The sequence below is a fragment of the Auxenochlorella protothecoides genome (genome assembly GCF_000733215.1).
Source record: "Auxenochlorella protothecoides strain 0710 unplaced genomic scaffold scaffold14, whole genome shotgun sequence".
Classification (NCBI taxonomy): Eukaryota; Viridiplantae; Chlorophyta; class Trebouxiophyceae; order Chlorellales; family Chlorellaceae; genus Auxenochlorella; species Auxenochlorella protothecoides.
This window is the reverse complement of record NW_011934251.1, coordinates 346,151-360,101: the sequence shown is the minus strand read 5'-3', so window position 1 is coordinate 360,101 and position 13,951 is coordinate 346,151. Positions and strand designations below refer to the sequence as shown.

General features: G+C 62.0%; 7 protein-coding genes across 7 annotated transcripts in view; 5 read left to right on the top strand and 2 right to left on the bottom strand.

Annotated features, from left to right (window-relative positions):
• Positions 1-526, top strand: part of F751_1515 (Putative E3 ubiquitin-protein ligase XBAT31) — a gene marked incomplete at both ends in the record, with an annotated part of 3,737 nt that extends 3,211 nt beyond the window's left edge. The window contains one exon of the mRNA XM_011400495.1: positions 167-526. Within this exon, the coding sequence (XP_011398797.1) occupies positions 167-526 (360 nt within the window). The remainder of the gene's footprint in view (positions 1-166) is intronic.
• Positions 527-1,016: 490 nt separating this feature from the next.
• On the bottom strand, positions 1,017-1,655 carry F751_1514 (Mitochondrial import inner membrane translocase subunit Tim8 A; the record flags this gene model as incomplete). Its single annotated transcript, XM_011400494.1, has 4 exons — positions 1,017-1,059; positions 1,222-1,303; positions 1,415-1,481; positions 1,587-1,655. The coding sequence occupies 4 exons, from the start codon at positions 1,653-1,655 to the stop codon at positions 1,017-1,019; spliced, it is 261 nt and encodes an 86-aa protein (XP_011398796.1).
• A 300-nt stretch (positions 1,656-1,955) lies between these two features.
• Positions 1,956-4,440, top strand: F751_1513 (putative tRNA-binding protein; the record flags this gene model as incomplete). Its single annotated transcript, XM_011400493.1, has 8 exons — positions 1,956-2,195; positions 2,398-2,553; positions 2,741-3,114; positions 3,361-3,451; positions 3,648-3,761; positions 3,907-3,998; positions 4,172-4,254; positions 4,355-4,440. 8 exons carry the CDS (start codon positions 1,956-1,958, stop codon positions 4,438-4,440), a joined length of 1,236 nt encoding a protein of 411 aa, XP_011398795.1.
• A 165-nt stretch (positions 4,441-4,605) lies between these two features.
• On the bottom strand, positions 4,606-5,629 carry F751_1512 (Thymidine kinase; the record flags this gene model as incomplete). The annotated part of the gene is made up of 3 exons (XM_011400492.1): positions 4,606-4,851; positions 5,107-5,307; positions 5,489-5,629. The coding sequence occupies 3 exons, from the start codon at positions 5,627-5,629 to the stop codon at positions 4,606-4,608; spliced, it is 588 nt and encodes a 195-aa protein (XP_011398794.1).
• Positions 5,630-6,573: 944 nt separating this feature from the next.
• F751_1511 (Putative tRNA pseudouridine synthase Pus10) lies at positions 6,574-8,515 on the top strand (the record flags this gene model as incomplete). Its single annotated transcript, XM_011400491.1, has 5 exons — positions 6,574-7,051; positions 7,311-7,336; positions 7,484-7,939; positions 8,150-8,285; positions 8,418-8,515. 5 exons carry the CDS (start codon positions 6,574-6,576, stop codon positions 8,513-8,515), a joined length of 1,194 nt encoding a protein of 397 aa, XP_011398793.1.
• Positions 8,516-9,196: 681 nt separating this feature from the next.
• Positions 9,197-11,362, top strand: F751_1510 (Alternative oxidase, mitochondrial; the record flags this gene model as incomplete). Its single annotated transcript, XM_011400490.1, has 8 exons — positions 9,197-9,259; positions 9,430-9,769; positions 9,868-9,974; positions 10,199-10,274; positions 10,498-10,564; positions 10,735-10,780; positions 10,932-11,057; positions 11,273-11,362. 8 exons carry the CDS (start codon positions 9,197-9,199, stop codon positions 11,360-11,362), a joined length of 915 nt encoding a protein of 304 aa, XP_011398792.1.
• A 462-nt stretch (positions 11,363-11,824) lies between these two features.
• Positions 11,825-13,951, top strand: part of F751_1509 (putative pre-mRNA-splicing factor ATP-dependent RNA helicase) — a gene marked incomplete at both ends in the record, with an annotated part of 5,434 nt that continues 3,307 nt past the window's right edge. The window contains 8 exons of the mRNA XM_011400489.1: positions 11,825-12,010; positions 12,145-12,268; positions 12,474-12,609; positions 12,799-13,001; positions 13,129-13,280; positions 13,463-13,468; positions 13,529-13,641; positions 13,857-13,951. The exon at positions 13,857-13,951 is cut by the window's right edge and continues 929 nt beyond it. Of these exons, the coding sequence (XP_011398791.1) occupies positions 11,825-12,010; positions 12,145-12,268; positions 12,474-12,609; positions 12,799-13,001; positions 13,129-13,280; positions 13,463-13,468; positions 13,529-13,641; positions 13,857-13,951 (1,015 nt within the window). The remainder of the gene's footprint in view (positions 12,011-12,144; positions 12,269-12,473; positions 12,610-12,798; positions 13,002-13,128; positions 13,281-13,462; positions 13,469-13,528; positions 13,642-13,856) is intronic.

Sequence of the window (13,951 nt, the reverse complement as noted above, 5' to 3'; positions counted from 1 at the left end):
GAAGTTATTGAAGTTATTAGAGGGATTGCAGGGAGGTGAGGGGGAAGGAAAAGGGAGGCGCACAACAGGATGGGGAGGTGGAGTGCGTCTCCCTGGATGCACCTGCCTGACTACACCCGCACACCTCTTTGACCCTCCCCTCCACCCCCCCCCCCAAAAAAAGCAGACGTCCCAGAGCGTGCTGACCATGCTGAGCACGCTGCGCGAGCGCATGCGCAGCACCAGCGACGAGCGCGTGTTTGCCGCACTGGGTGACGCGGCGGACAAGGGCCTGGAGGCCTCGCCCTCCGCCAGCCCAAAGGCCTCCACCGCGGAGCCGGAGGAGGCGGAGTGCGGCATCTGCCTGGACGCGGGCGTGGAGGTGGCCTTCTCCGGCTGCGAGCACGCGCTGTGCCTGTCCTGCGCGCGCCACCTGACCCAGGCGGGCAAGCGCCCGCCGCACTGCCCCTTCTGCCGGCGCATGGTGGTGGGGTTCACGCGCGTGCCGGCCGCACCGGGGGCCGCGCGCGTGCCGCGGAGCGGGTGACCTTTGCCCCCGAACGGGGGCTGTGGCGCTGGATCCCTCTGCCATGCCCCCCGGTCCAGGCCTCGTCTCTCCAGCACCAGTCTGACAGTACCTCTCGCCACCCTCACCCTTCGATCCGACAGTACTTCACGCCTCCCTTGGCTCGCCAGCGCGGGCCCCCCGTCTCTTGACTCTGCCTCCCGTGGGCGCGATCCACAGCTCACCCGCCACCTGCTTGTCTCGCCGCCAGACCCATCTCCCTTGCTGTCCCCCTTCGCCCGCGCTCGCGCCGCGCCACCCCCTCCCCTCGCAAGCCATGCATACATACACACTTGGTCTTTTTGTGACTGTACCGACCTCTTGAGTTTCGAACGACATGCACTCGTGCGCTGCTCACGGGCATGAGTGCCCCTCTGCTCGACCCACATGCGTTGAAAGAATGACGTGCGGGGTGAGCGGCGAAGCACAGGCAAGGTGGGGAATAAAGCGCCCTGGGAAGGGACGAGGCGCGTCAGAAACCGCCAGAGTGTGCCTGGGCCTTGCTCTGGAAGTACCTGCTCAGGGCAGGCACTGGGCATGGGTGAGTCTGCGGGAGGCACTGTCCAAGAGGGTGTGGCGGAGGGTGGGGCCAACCAGGCAGTCGAGCGACATGGCCAAACATCTGAGAGGCGCCGCCAGCAGCAGAACCCCTCCCTTCAACATCGGCGTCGACTCACTTGACCACGAACTGGGTGGTGTCCAGGAATCGTCGAGCACAGTTGTCGAGGCAGGCTGTTTCCCTGCTGCTGAGAGAGCTACCTGGGCTTGGAGAGGCAGTGCGACTGTGAGCATCCCTTCATGGAGGCTGGCACAGACAACAATGCCGACTGCGACCCATGCTCCAACAGTACAATCCGCCCATTTCAGTACCTGGTGTGCCCATGCACTTGTCCCAGCACTCGTCTGTCAGGCGGGCCACCGTCTGCTGAAGTTGGGCCTGTGAGGAGCGTGCAGAGGGGTGGCGGGGCCCGGGATGACTCATGCGCCCCAAGGACGCCAATTCCTGCGCCAAGCATGCGGTGATCACTCGATATTTACTCACCTTGGCCTGCTCCTCCATGATGAATTGCTGCAGCTGGGGCGAGACCTTCTGGTCGGGTGCTGCCGACATCGTGTGCAAGTCACCGAACGGCTACAGGCACTGGTGGACACCCCAGGTCCGGTGGAGCGCTTCCAGGACTGTCAAAATTGCAATAATTGCACTTTCGATCAATGGAACGATGCAGGACCAGAGGACATGCCCGCTTAACGGAGGCTGATGGTTGCATGGCGACCCACGTGGGCAAGCGCCCAAAGCTGGCCCACAACACACCGCCAGCATGGCAGTGGCCAGCCACTTGAGGGCATCTTCAAAGGTTCAGCGGCAATAAACACCTCGCAGATACATCGATTCTACCCGGTGTGCATCAAGATGACCACGACCGTCGCGGTGCGGACCGACTCCGCTCGGCGACTCCTATTTCTGGTCACGAGCGTGGGACGCACCTCGGATGCCATCACCATCACCCTTGACGAATCTCTCCCCACGGAATGCCTCGTACCTGAGGGCACCGCGGGCTGTACCCTGAAGGCGGCTGCTGTTTTCCTGACAGGACTCTCCACCCAGACCACCCAGCTCTTGGGAGTGGAGCCCAAGGAGATTCAGACCCAGGTGGGCAGGCCCAAAGAGTGTCTGTTCTGGGCATGGTGAATGTGATATCTGGGATTGAGGGATCCTCCACATTCAGTGCGGCCTTTTGGTGTACAGCAGCTCACAAAGACTGCCTGGCTGGAGACATGACCCCGTGTACGAAATGCATCTCAAGATATGAATTTGAATCGTCTGACCCCTCCTCTCTCCATCCCATCTCCAGGTGGAGGAATACGTTTCGAAATATGGCGACCTGCCGGCTGTGACTCCCGCAGACCTGGCGGATCTAGATGCTCACCTGCTGACGAGGACATTCATCGCCGGCAATGCACTCACGCTGGCTGATCTGGTCACGTATGCCGCCGTAGCGCCAGCCCTGGTGAGGACTGGGCCACTCGGCTATGTTGCATGCTGGGTCATGCACAGCAGGTGCCCTTCCTCGGCATCCGCGGTGCCTGCGGACGCCAGGTAGGTTGTGGAGTGGACTGTTGTCAGAGAGAACCAACCCCACACTGACACTCCTATCCCAGCCTCAGCAAGCCCACGTGACCCCATCCCTCCCACAGTCCTCTCTGCCGCCCAAGGAGCGGTCCCAACTCCCAAACCTGGTCCGCTGGTACGACCACATCCACTTCACCGCCGACCCCGCATGCTACTACCCGGACCTGGAGATCTCCAAGCCTGTATTCGCCTCCCCCGGCCCCAGCGCACCAATGCCCGCCCCCGCTGCCGCTGCGGGAACAGCTGGAAATAAGGAGGGGCCCAAGGCGGCTCCAGAACCCAAGGCTGCTGCTAGGACCCAGGCGACAGGGCCTGAGGGGCAACAGCCGCGGGCAAAGAAGGAGAAGAAGGCCAAGGAGGCCAAGGAGGCCCAGGTGGCGGCTGCACCGGCTGCACCGGCCCCAGCCGAGGAACCACTGGTTGATCTGCTGGACTTGAGGTGAGTCAAGGGTGGTATGCAGAGGCCTTGTCTTGGTGTGTTTGTGTGGGATCCAGTGCGGTGCACTGAGACACATTGACGAGTATGAAGGATTTTGCCGTCCCCATGCCTTTGATACCTGGTGTTGGTGTGGTGGCATTGCTGCATCTCAAAAGCCACTGCATCAGCAGACGGTCTTGCATCGACTCGGCGGGTAAAACCTGCTCCCTAATCTTCAACCTGGTATCCTCCACCTCCCTTGCATAGGGTGGGCAAGATTGTTGCGGTGGAGCGTCATCCTAATGCAGAGTCACTATATGTGGAAACCATTAACCTGGGAGAGGAGAACCCCCGGCAGGTGAAGTGGCGTGCCATCCCTATTTCGAGGAGTGCTCCATGCGTCTGCGAGGCACCGCCCGAGGCGATGCCGCACCCTTGTGCATGCGTGTCAAAGTGCTCTGCCCTTGTCCTTGCTAATCACCCAGGAGGATCTGCCACGTCCCCCCCCCCCCCCCCCGGCCCTGACGTGCAGCTCCTTACAACCCTGCCTGCAGATCGTGAGCGGGCTGGTGAAATTTGTGCCCATTGAGGCCATGCAGGGGCGAACAGTGGTGGTTGTCACCAACCTCAAGCCAGCCAAGATGAGGGACGTGATGAGCTACGGCATGGTAGGCACCTGGGTTCAGAAGGGATGGTAGGAGGACATGGTGTCAGGGCCTCTGGTGTGTCGGTGGCGTGGCCCTCGATTGCCGCACCTCCTGGCAACGCTGCCACCATGACCACTGCATCCGCCCTCAACCCTACCAACCACAGGTGCTCTGTGCATCCAACGATGCGCATGACAATGTGGACCCCATCATCGTGCCTGAGGGGGTGCCGGTGGGCGAACGCATCACCTTTGAGGGGTGAGGACTGCATTGGGGGGGGGTGCCTGGATTCGAGTCTGGGCGCCATGTGGCTACGCTTGAGGGGATGCATCATGTGATTCCATCATGCTTACTGATGCCAAAGGGAAGTACCGCATCGGCGTCGTGTATGGCATGACCAACTATCAACATTCTTCCAACTTTCAACTCAGGTACACGCGTGAGCCGGAGGCGCAGCTCAACCCACGAAAGAAGCAGTTTGAGAAGATTGCGCCCAGCCTGATTGTGCTTCCAGGTGAGGCTCCTGGGATTGTGACGAGTCGTGGCTGTTACCATGATGCACGGCAGTGGTACAAAGGAACTTACTGACAAACTCCTCCCGCCTCTTGATGCAGACGGCATCTGCTCGTACAAGGGAGTCCCTTTCATGACCAGCAGGGGCCCTGTAACCGCGACAATTCCTGGAGCTCACATCGCGTGAATTGGCATTGAACGTCAACTTTGTTGCAAGGTCAGGGAGAAGTGTCATGAAATGCTGGCAGAATGGGAGGGGCTATTCAGCCAGGGCAGCAGGCTGGCAAGACAACCGTGGAAAGACTGAAGTGAGATCAAAGGGGCAGGATTGGCAACTCCCGAGTCCCTGCCCTCATGTGGCCGCCTGGGCATCGGCGTCACCCTCGGGCGCCGCCGCATCGTGGCCCAGCATCCGGCCGAAGTGCTGGCGGCACACAGCCGCGTACCGCTCGGCACCGCCCACCACCTCCTGCCGCTGGTCGGCAACTGAGAATCGGACAGTGAAGGGCGCGGCTGTCGTGACCCCGGACTGGGCGCAGTACTGGCACCGTGCAGTCAGCTTGGTCACGGAGTCTGCGTGCGGGACCAAATCCAGCATCTGTCGCACGTTTTGTAGGTGGGGAGGGTGAACTAATTGGGGCATGTCTTGCATACTCGCTTTGCTCAGAAACAGCCTCAGACAGTGCCTCTTGGAGACCAACACATGCTCGTTTCGGTCGCTGGCATCCTCTAGATCTTCTGGCCGGAATTCCACCCACGGTTCGAGGTGCTAGCTATCAAGGCACAGACACTCTAGCACCGATCCGCACGCCTCCCCCAAGGATGTATCCGCTCCCTCCATCCCAAAACCTACCTGTCCAAAGCGCTGCCGCATGAAGTCGCCGTCCAGGCCTGCCAGCACCCAGAGTTTGCCCTCCCCATCAGCCGTCGAGCTGCAGATGTGAAAGAGGTCGGGGAAGAACTGTGCCTCATCCACGGCGACAACTTGGTACTTGGCCCAGCGATCCCCTGCCATGCTGCGGAACACCTCCAGCGAGGGCACAGCATAACAGGCCTGCAGAAGGTCGACACTGAACAATGAGATGGCGCGAGTGCTGGCCCATGGTGAAGCCATGGGTCTCACAAACTGGAGGTCAAGATGCAATTCAACATCCACCACCCTCACAGGAAGACACTAGAGGCTTTACAATACACAGACATTCTTACCAGCAACACACTCTCTGCCACCGGCACACCTTCTTCACGCCGTCGTGGGTGACAACATGCGAGTTCGAGTAGCGACTATCTTTGCTGCTCTTGACCAGCGCCACCGTCAACCCTGCCGCCTCCAGCCTCTCCACGCGTCTTAGCAACTCGCTGGACTTTCCGGCAAACATAGGCCCCATGATGAGTTCAATACCTCCATGTGCCGGCTTATTGGCCGGTGGGCGGTCGAGCTCCCCGGACACATTTGGCCGGATGTCAGATGGGTGGAGGGTGCTGGTGAAGGCCTGTCTGGACAGAGGCAACGCGCTGCGGACACAGAACTGCGAGCGTCGGGCATACGGGTGCAGAACTCCGTGTCGGAAAATCTGGGATCGGGGAATCTGCACGCGCAGGGCCATGGATGCCACGAGGGTGGCCATCCCGGACTTCCCGGACACTGGTTTCTTGGGTGGCAATTGGGCAGAGCGCTGATTTGCAACACCACTCCGCAGGCGAATGTGAAGAGTGCCAGGATGTCAATACTTACATCCGACGGTAGTCCGAATTGCTACCAGAAGTCCACATCTGTAAGGACAACGAGTGCAGTGCCACGCTGTCAGGACCAAGCCCAACTCGCGCCCAGAGCACTGCTGGCGACATTTCTTACGATAGCAAGGGCAAATCTATCATCCACAATATACGAATCCATCTACATGCATTCTTAAACCTGTTGAGGGTGCCTTTGATGCGCTCCCTGTAGCAAAGTGCACCCAACGTGCATGGTGGGCAGCACTCGCCAAACTCCACGCCCCGGCCGGTCCGGCTTGGACGATGGACGGCGATGATCACCTCCAGCTCATTGCGACTTTAGAAGAGATCAAGGTGTCTGATGCATGGCCCGGGAGGCTGGATGGAGCTAGAGGTACTGTTCGCGCTGCAATCACATTGTGCATGCTGTTGCCTCATGACCTTTCCCTCCTGACCCCAGGCTTGCTGGCGCTGCGTGCTCCGGCACTCTGGGTGCAGAACGGCAGATGCATACACCGGCTCCCTGGAGGATGTTCTGGGTGAGGGGAGCCCAGACCTTCCCTCCGCCACCATGACACTGCTCCAGACCCATGCCCTGAAAACTGGCATGGGCGCCCCCTCTCCCGGGCCGGTGTGCCCTCTCTGCCTGGGCAGCCTGCAGGAAGAACCCCATGCAGACGGGGAGGCAAGCCTGCCAAGCGCCAGCCTCCAGCCTGCCGTGCAGGCGGTGGTGGACAAGTACGAGGTCCCGGTCGGCCAGGGCTTCTCCCTGGACGTCAGCCTGCCGGCGGCCGCAGCCGTCCGCGCTCGGGCGATGGCCGTCCGCCACCCCGGCGCCTGCGCCGGCGCCTACGTGGACCTGAAGGAGGCGCTGCGCCTCAGATTCACGCCGCCCCTGGAGGCCGTGCTGGGGACGAGCTGCGCGCCCGGGGCGGGGCTGCGCTTGACCCTGGCGCTCAGCGCACCGGGCGTTGCGGGCGAGGGCGCCTGGCTGGCGCAGGGCATCCAGCAGCAGGTGGACCAGAGCCGGCGGCGGCGCCACACCGGGAAGCGGCGGCACGGCAAGCAGGACATCGTCCCCGCCGGTGGGTGACAGAGGGGACCAGGGTACAGATGGTGGGGTTTTGGGTGAGGGACCTTGGCGGGAAGTACAGGGAAATGGCAGGCTAGATGACCCCCTGGGATGTTTACTTGTGAGACGCTGCTGTGTAACCCTGGGCCATCCAAGTGATTGCCTCCTGAAGGCTGCGGAACCTAGGACCCCTTCCAAGACCATGATGCACTCCCTCCAGTATCGTCCACCCAACTTATCATCCCACACTCCCGATCCCCAAACACATGCAGATGCGATGGTGGCGTCGGCCCGCCTGGTGGACCAGCTGGCGGCCTTGACGCCGGCGGCCTTCCTCAGCGCCTGCCCCGCGTCGGCGGCGTCCCTGGCCCCGCCGCCCGCCCCCGCCACGCTGGGCCTGCGCGCCTGTCGCGCCCCTTTCCACCTGGGCGGGCGGTACACCAAGCTGGGGCGCGACATCCCACAGTCGCCCTGGTTCATCGATGGCGAGCGCCGGGGGGGGGTCTCGCTGGAGGAGCGCCTGGCGGCGGTGGTGCTCCCCGGCCTGCGCTGCTCCGACGCCTCCTTCCTTTCTTCTGGCCGCGAGGACATGGACGTCCGCATGCTGGGCACCGGCCGGCCCTGGGCGCTGGAGCTGCGGGACGCGGGGCGCGCGCCGCCGGACCATGGCGCCTGCCTGGACCTGGAGCGTGGGATCAACGAGGCCGAGGCGGGGCGCGTGGGCGTGCGAGGCCTGCGCGTCTTGACCCCGGCCGAGGTAGCTGCCATCAAGGCCGAGGACGGGGACCGGGAGAAGTCGTATGTGGCCCTGTGCTGGGCCCCGCGTCCAGTGGGCGAGCAGGAGGTGGCGCAGCTGGAGGCGAGGCAGGGGCTGGTGATTAAGCAGCAGACGCCCATGCGGGTGAGGGGGTGGACATGTATTTGGTTGGGGGAGGGGGTCCTTGGTGATGATATTTACGTGTGTGGTTGCGGCCATGAGTGGTTCATGGCTTGCCGTGCGCTGGCACCTGAGCTACCAAAGAAGGCCTTCCTGGAAGCTTGGGAACCCTGATTCCCAGGCCGCGCCCGCGCTGTGCGACAACGCAAACGTGCCCCGCTTCCTCACGTGCAGGTGCTGCACAGGCGGGCCAACCTGGTGCGACCCCGGACCGTTGTGTGCATGCGCGTGAGGTCGGTGCCGTCCTCCTCGTGCTTCCTGCTGGGCCTGCGCACCCAATCGGGGACGTATGTCAAGGAGTTCGTACACGGTGAGGGGCGGGTGTGGAGATGTTGGCTGTAAAGTGATGCCTGAAGTAATCAGGCTGGCCCTGAAAGGGCAGGCTGATGAACGGCCCCCTTTCGAAGGTGAGCACCATCTCATTGCAATGTCCCTGGTACAGGCGACCTGGGGCGCACGGTCCCGTGCCTGGGGGACCTGCTGGGCATGCCTGTGACCATCCTGCAGCTGGACGTCATGGACATTCACATGGATTTCTGAGCTGCGCGTCATGCGCGGCCCGCTGGTGCTCGGAGGCGAGTGCTTCCAACAGTAATCCGGACGGGTGAGGACTTACAGATGTGGCATGAAAATGCGGTCGATTGTGGGCTCGAGGCAATACAGAACCCAGAACCCGGGATGCATCATTCGTCTATGTCCTCCGAGAGCGTATCGCGAATCATACTGTATGGAATAACACGCCTGGTTCTAACAAAGGCACTGCCCCCTTGACCGTGTCAGGAGCAAGTCGAGACTTCGTACTGAACAGTGCATCAGCTGGCATGCATTGCGCACGTCCTATGCCCCAAAATGCAATGAACGCAGATGCCCCGACTGGGATTTGAGAGTGGATCTAGAACTGAACAATCCAAGCGATGAGGTCGAAGTCAAAGCCCGCCGGGGCAATGTGCCCTAATATAACGTCATCGCTCTTCGTGAGTGCGGGGTCCGAGGCGCCGTGACATCCATACGGGGTCCAGACAAAATACAGCATTATAGCTCATATTGTTTTGACTATACATCATTTTCAAACACCTCATCACAGCACCCTGGGGGGTTCGGCGCCGTAAATCGAGTGCTTTGAAGCACGCCCGTGTGTGTACCAGATTCCATCGACACCTAGGCCTTTGAACACACACAGTATGCTGCGAGCCATCTCCCGGACCTTGACCAGATCATGCAATGCCCCCGCCATCTGGAAACCAATTCAGGAGTCGGCGGGTTTATGGGAAATGCGTCGCGGCGGTGCGACCTTCCTAACTCGTAGCTTCTCGGCTCAGGCAAGGAGAGGATCGTGCAGGCCGGTTGGGTAGAGATGGGCCGCTGAACTTTGCATGCATCCCGCATGGGATCATGTCATCCAGATCCCCCCCCTCGCAACAACGGTTCCTCGCACACCCACCCCATGCGCGCAGCCGGCGTCTGCGGAAAAGCTGAGCACCCCGGACCCCAAGGACCACTCCACCTACAATGCCGCGGACAACGTGATGCCCCACCCCGGCCTGCGTGCCACCGCCTCCTCCCCCGAGGCGGGTGGCAAGGACAAGAGCTACTGGCTCATGCAGCCCATCTACAGCAAGGAGTATGTGGAGAGCGTGGAGCCCCACCACCAGGTACCCAAGGCCTTCTTCGAGAAGGCGGGCTACTACGGGGTGCAGGCTATGCGCTCCCTCTTCGATGTGGCCACCGGGTACGGCCACCAGATGACGGAGGAGAGGTGGCTGCGCCGCATTCTGTTCCTGGAGACCGTGGCGGGTACGAGGCATGGGATAATGGGGTGGGATAATGACACCGCGCATGTCTAGCCTGCCCACCCTGAATCTCGACAGCATTCAAGAGCCGCTCCCCTGCAGGCGTTCCAGGCTTCGTCGCAGGCATGCTGCGCCACATGCGCTCCCTGCGCTCCATGAAGCGCGACCGGGGCTGGATCCACACGCTGCTGGAAGAAGCAGAGAATGAGGTGCGGGCGGCTGCTCGGCTGGCTTGCTGGGGGTTTAGGGCAGAGTCGGGCACCTTGGGTGTCAGGAACAATGGGTCACCCTTCTGGCGGTCCAGTAGGCCGACATCGTCCCCTGGCACTGCTCTTCAAGGCACATGCATGTGTGTGCCATCCCAGGGAGTTTGACCGGCCATCCCGTAACATGTCCCCGAATCTCCCTCCCAACCCCCCCCTTTCCTGTGCAGCGCATGCACCTCCTGACCTTCCTGCAGTTCAGGGAGCCTGGGCCCTTGATGAGGGGCACCGTGCTCCTCGGCCAGGGTGCGTGGCGGATGGGCCAGGCGCTGGGTTGGAGCTGCATCAGTTGCACAGGCAGCGGCCAGCGTATGCCTTGAGTGTGGGAATTCTACCTGCTAGAAGAGTTGGCGATGCCATGTCTTGGTTGGCACGAGCCGCCTCATTCTCCAGAGCCCCCCCCCCCCCCCCCCCCCGGCGCGATGAGATGGCCAGAGGCTAGGTCGTCCCCCTCCATCACATGCTGCAGGCGTGTTCCTCAACTTTTACCTCCTTGCCTACACCATCTCACCCCGCACCTGCCACAGCTTTGTCGGGTGAGTGCACTGCACAGACTGTCTGATGGGAAGAAGGTGCATTTTCACTTGTGCAGGTATGCATTTTCACTCGTGCAGGAAGACACCCTACCAACTCGTGATGTGGGGGATGCTTCGTCTCGTCACTTCACTGCTACTTACAAACTGCTCCCCTGGGCTTGTACGAACAGGTATCTGGAGGAAGAGGCAGTCAAGACCTACACCCGCTGCATCAAGGTGCGGTACGGAGGATGGTACAGGCTGCCGGTATGCGCCCATGCCACGTGGCCGAGAGGGGGATGCCTGGACTCGTCGCAGGGAAGTGCTCCCTCTGCGCCCCTTGTCCATACCGGGAAACCCCATCCGTTCGTCCCCTTTCCCCTGCCAGGACCTTGACGCTGGCTTAATCCCGCAGTGGGAGAAAAAGGCCTTGCCTGAAATCGCCATCAAGTACTGGCAGCTGAGCCCTGATGCCACCATGAGGGACCTCCTGCTGGCTGTCAGGGCCGATGAGGTGGGCTGGATGCTGAATGAGGGGAGGACGCGGTTCCTGCAGTGAGGGAAATGTTTCCTAAGCCATGCTCAGGCCGGGGCGGTATGTTTGGGCCTCCCAGATTCAGGCTCCCAGACCGCATCAGGCAGCCCATCTTGCTAGGCCGTGCTTCGCACCCCCGCCTCCCTTTCTGCTGATGCGTGCCTCATGCGGGTGTCACACTCCCCCTCTCACAGGCCTGCCACAGCCATGTGAACCACGCCTTCTCCCACATGAAGCCGTCAGAGGAGAATCCCTTCCTTCCAGGGACGGTGCACGTGCCCTAAAGGACTTGGCAAGGGTACTGTGCCTAAGATTGTGAGCGACTACGGATTGAAGAGTTTGTCGAGACTAGGCTTCCAAGATTCCTTTACGGCCTCATCTATTTCCCCACCTCCCTGCTTTACTAGATAGCTTGGCTCTGGCCCCACTATCCGGCTTACTCACCACCCACTCAGGACGTGTGGAAGAATGAGATGTAATCTCCTATCACGCATGGAATTTGAGCGCAAATTGTTCATCTGGCCCTCTCCATCACCCCTCGACAGCGCGCATAATGCGTCAGGTGCACCCAGAGACGGCTGCATGTATCTGCCTTTATTGTAAATTATTACAAGGACGATCCATTTCCATGTACAGTCTCATCGAAGCACTCTTGAGGGGGTGAGGGGCCCACCGTTGGGCTGCGGCTCGTGCCACTCCCTCTTCACGGCCTGGCCTCGATCACGGCGGAGCCCAGCTGGCCCGGCATGGACCCGCTCGAGCTTCCCATACGCCGATTTGCCACTCCGATTGCCGAGGCCGTGAGGGACAATGCCGTCGTGGTGGTCATCGGCGAAACAGGGTCTGGGAAGACCACCCAGATCTCGCAGATTCTGCTGGATGCCGGACTGGGGGCGGGCGGGATGGTGGGCGTCACCCAACCACGGAGAGTGGTGAGTACTGGTGGTCTGTCTGACCCTGAGCGGCCCTTGGATGCCTGAGGGTGCCTCGATTCTTCGCCCTTGAGTGCAGGCAGGCACCGGCTGCTCCATTGCTTGGCCCCCCCCCCCCCCCAAATTAAACCCAGGCTGCCGTCACCGTCGCGCGGAGGGTGGCCTTTGAGAGGAAGGTGGATGTGGGGCAGGAGGTGGGATATGCGGTGCGGTTCGAGGAGTGCTGCTCGCGCAGGACCTCGATCAAGTACCTGACAGGTGGGTTTGAAGAAGGGAGGGGAAGGGACGGCCGTGCTCGCTCACCCCATGCTGGCCTTGGGACGCTGCCAGGCAGGCAATGGCAGCGGGACACAACCTGCCTGGGTGGCCCAGTCTGCGCTCAACCGTTGAGTGCCCGTGGATGCTCTTCGGGGACTTGCGGGTATCGCCATCAACCAGGGCACGCCCTCCCCGACCGTGACAGATGGCACGCTGCTCCGCGAGCTCCTGCACGACCCTTCCCTCTCGTGGTACGGTGTGATCGTGCTGGATGAAGCCCACGAGCGGTCACTGAATACCGACGTCCTCTTCGCCCTACTCAAGAACCTGGTGGCCAGGAGGTGCGGCCCCGGGATTTGATGGCCAGCGGAGAGGGGGAGGGGAAAGCGGGGGGCCGTCAATGTGCTTCTCTCTGCCCCTCAGCGGATGGCTTGCAGGAGGAGGAGTGCCCGTGGGCCTCCATCTTGGCGAGCCTCCGCTTAGCAGTCCCTGAAACCGCCCTGGTTTCCTCCCACCCTCACACTGGCCAGGAACCCCCCTCTCAAGCTGGTCATCACCTCTGCAACCCTGGACGGCGAGAAGTTCTCAGCCTACTACGGTGCCTGCCCCGTGTTCGAGGTCCCTGGCCGCGCTTTCCCGGTGGAGATTGTGCATTCGCTGGACGATCACAGCGCAGATTACCTGGAGGCCGCGGTGGACACGGCCCTGGACATCCACTGCAACCAGTCGGAGGGTGGGTGTGGGGGGGAGGAACGGGGCAGCATGCTGAGGCGCTGGAGAGGTGCGGGCCTGTAATGCATCTCCAGTCACAGGCTGCGGGCACTCTGGGTGAATCCCTCGTTCCACCTCGACACCCCCAGGTGACATCCTGGTCTTCCTGACCGGGCAGGCCGAGATCGACAAGGCGGTGTGCCAGCTGAATGCGGCAGTGCGCGCGCTGCCGGCCGATGCGGCGGGGGACCTGCTGGTGCTCCCCATCTACGCTGCGCTGCCTCCAGACATGCAGGCAAGGGTCGGATCTTGAGTGTGAGAAGGGCGCGGCGGCCTCGCGAGGGTGCAGGGCACCCTTGGTAATGATGATGAGGCGCACGGCGCAGTGGCCGGCGGCGCCCTCCCCTTGCCCAGGGCCCGTGCCTGAGGCTGGCACAGGTCCCGCTGGCGCCTGAATCCCCCCCCTCCCGCCCTCCAGCGCAGGCCAGGGTGTTCCGCCCCGCCCCGCCCGGCACCCGGCGCTGCATTGTGGCCACAAACATCGCAGAGACCTCCGTCACCGTGGAGGGGGTGGTGTACGTGATTGACCCCGGCATGTCCAAGCAGAAGGACTTCAATCCCGCCACGGGGTTGGACCGCCTGGAGGTTGGACCCATCTCCAGGTGGGAAGGAGGGGTTGGGGCAGGGGTAAGCAGGCTTGGTGCAGGGTCGGATGGACGAGAAGTCGTTGTGTTCAAGCGCATGCATGCCAAAGGGAGTACACATGACGAAGTAGTGAAAGTGTGAGGGGGCCGTGGCGTGCCTGGGCCACCCGAGCTCCACCAGCTGGGAACGCTGATGCCCTCCCCGCCCCCAAAACCCCTGTACCAGGGTCCAGGCCACGCAGCGAGCCGGTCGGGCGGGCCGAACCCGACCGGGCAAGTGCTACCGGCTGTACACGCAAAAGTACTACGAGCACCAGATGCCCAACAC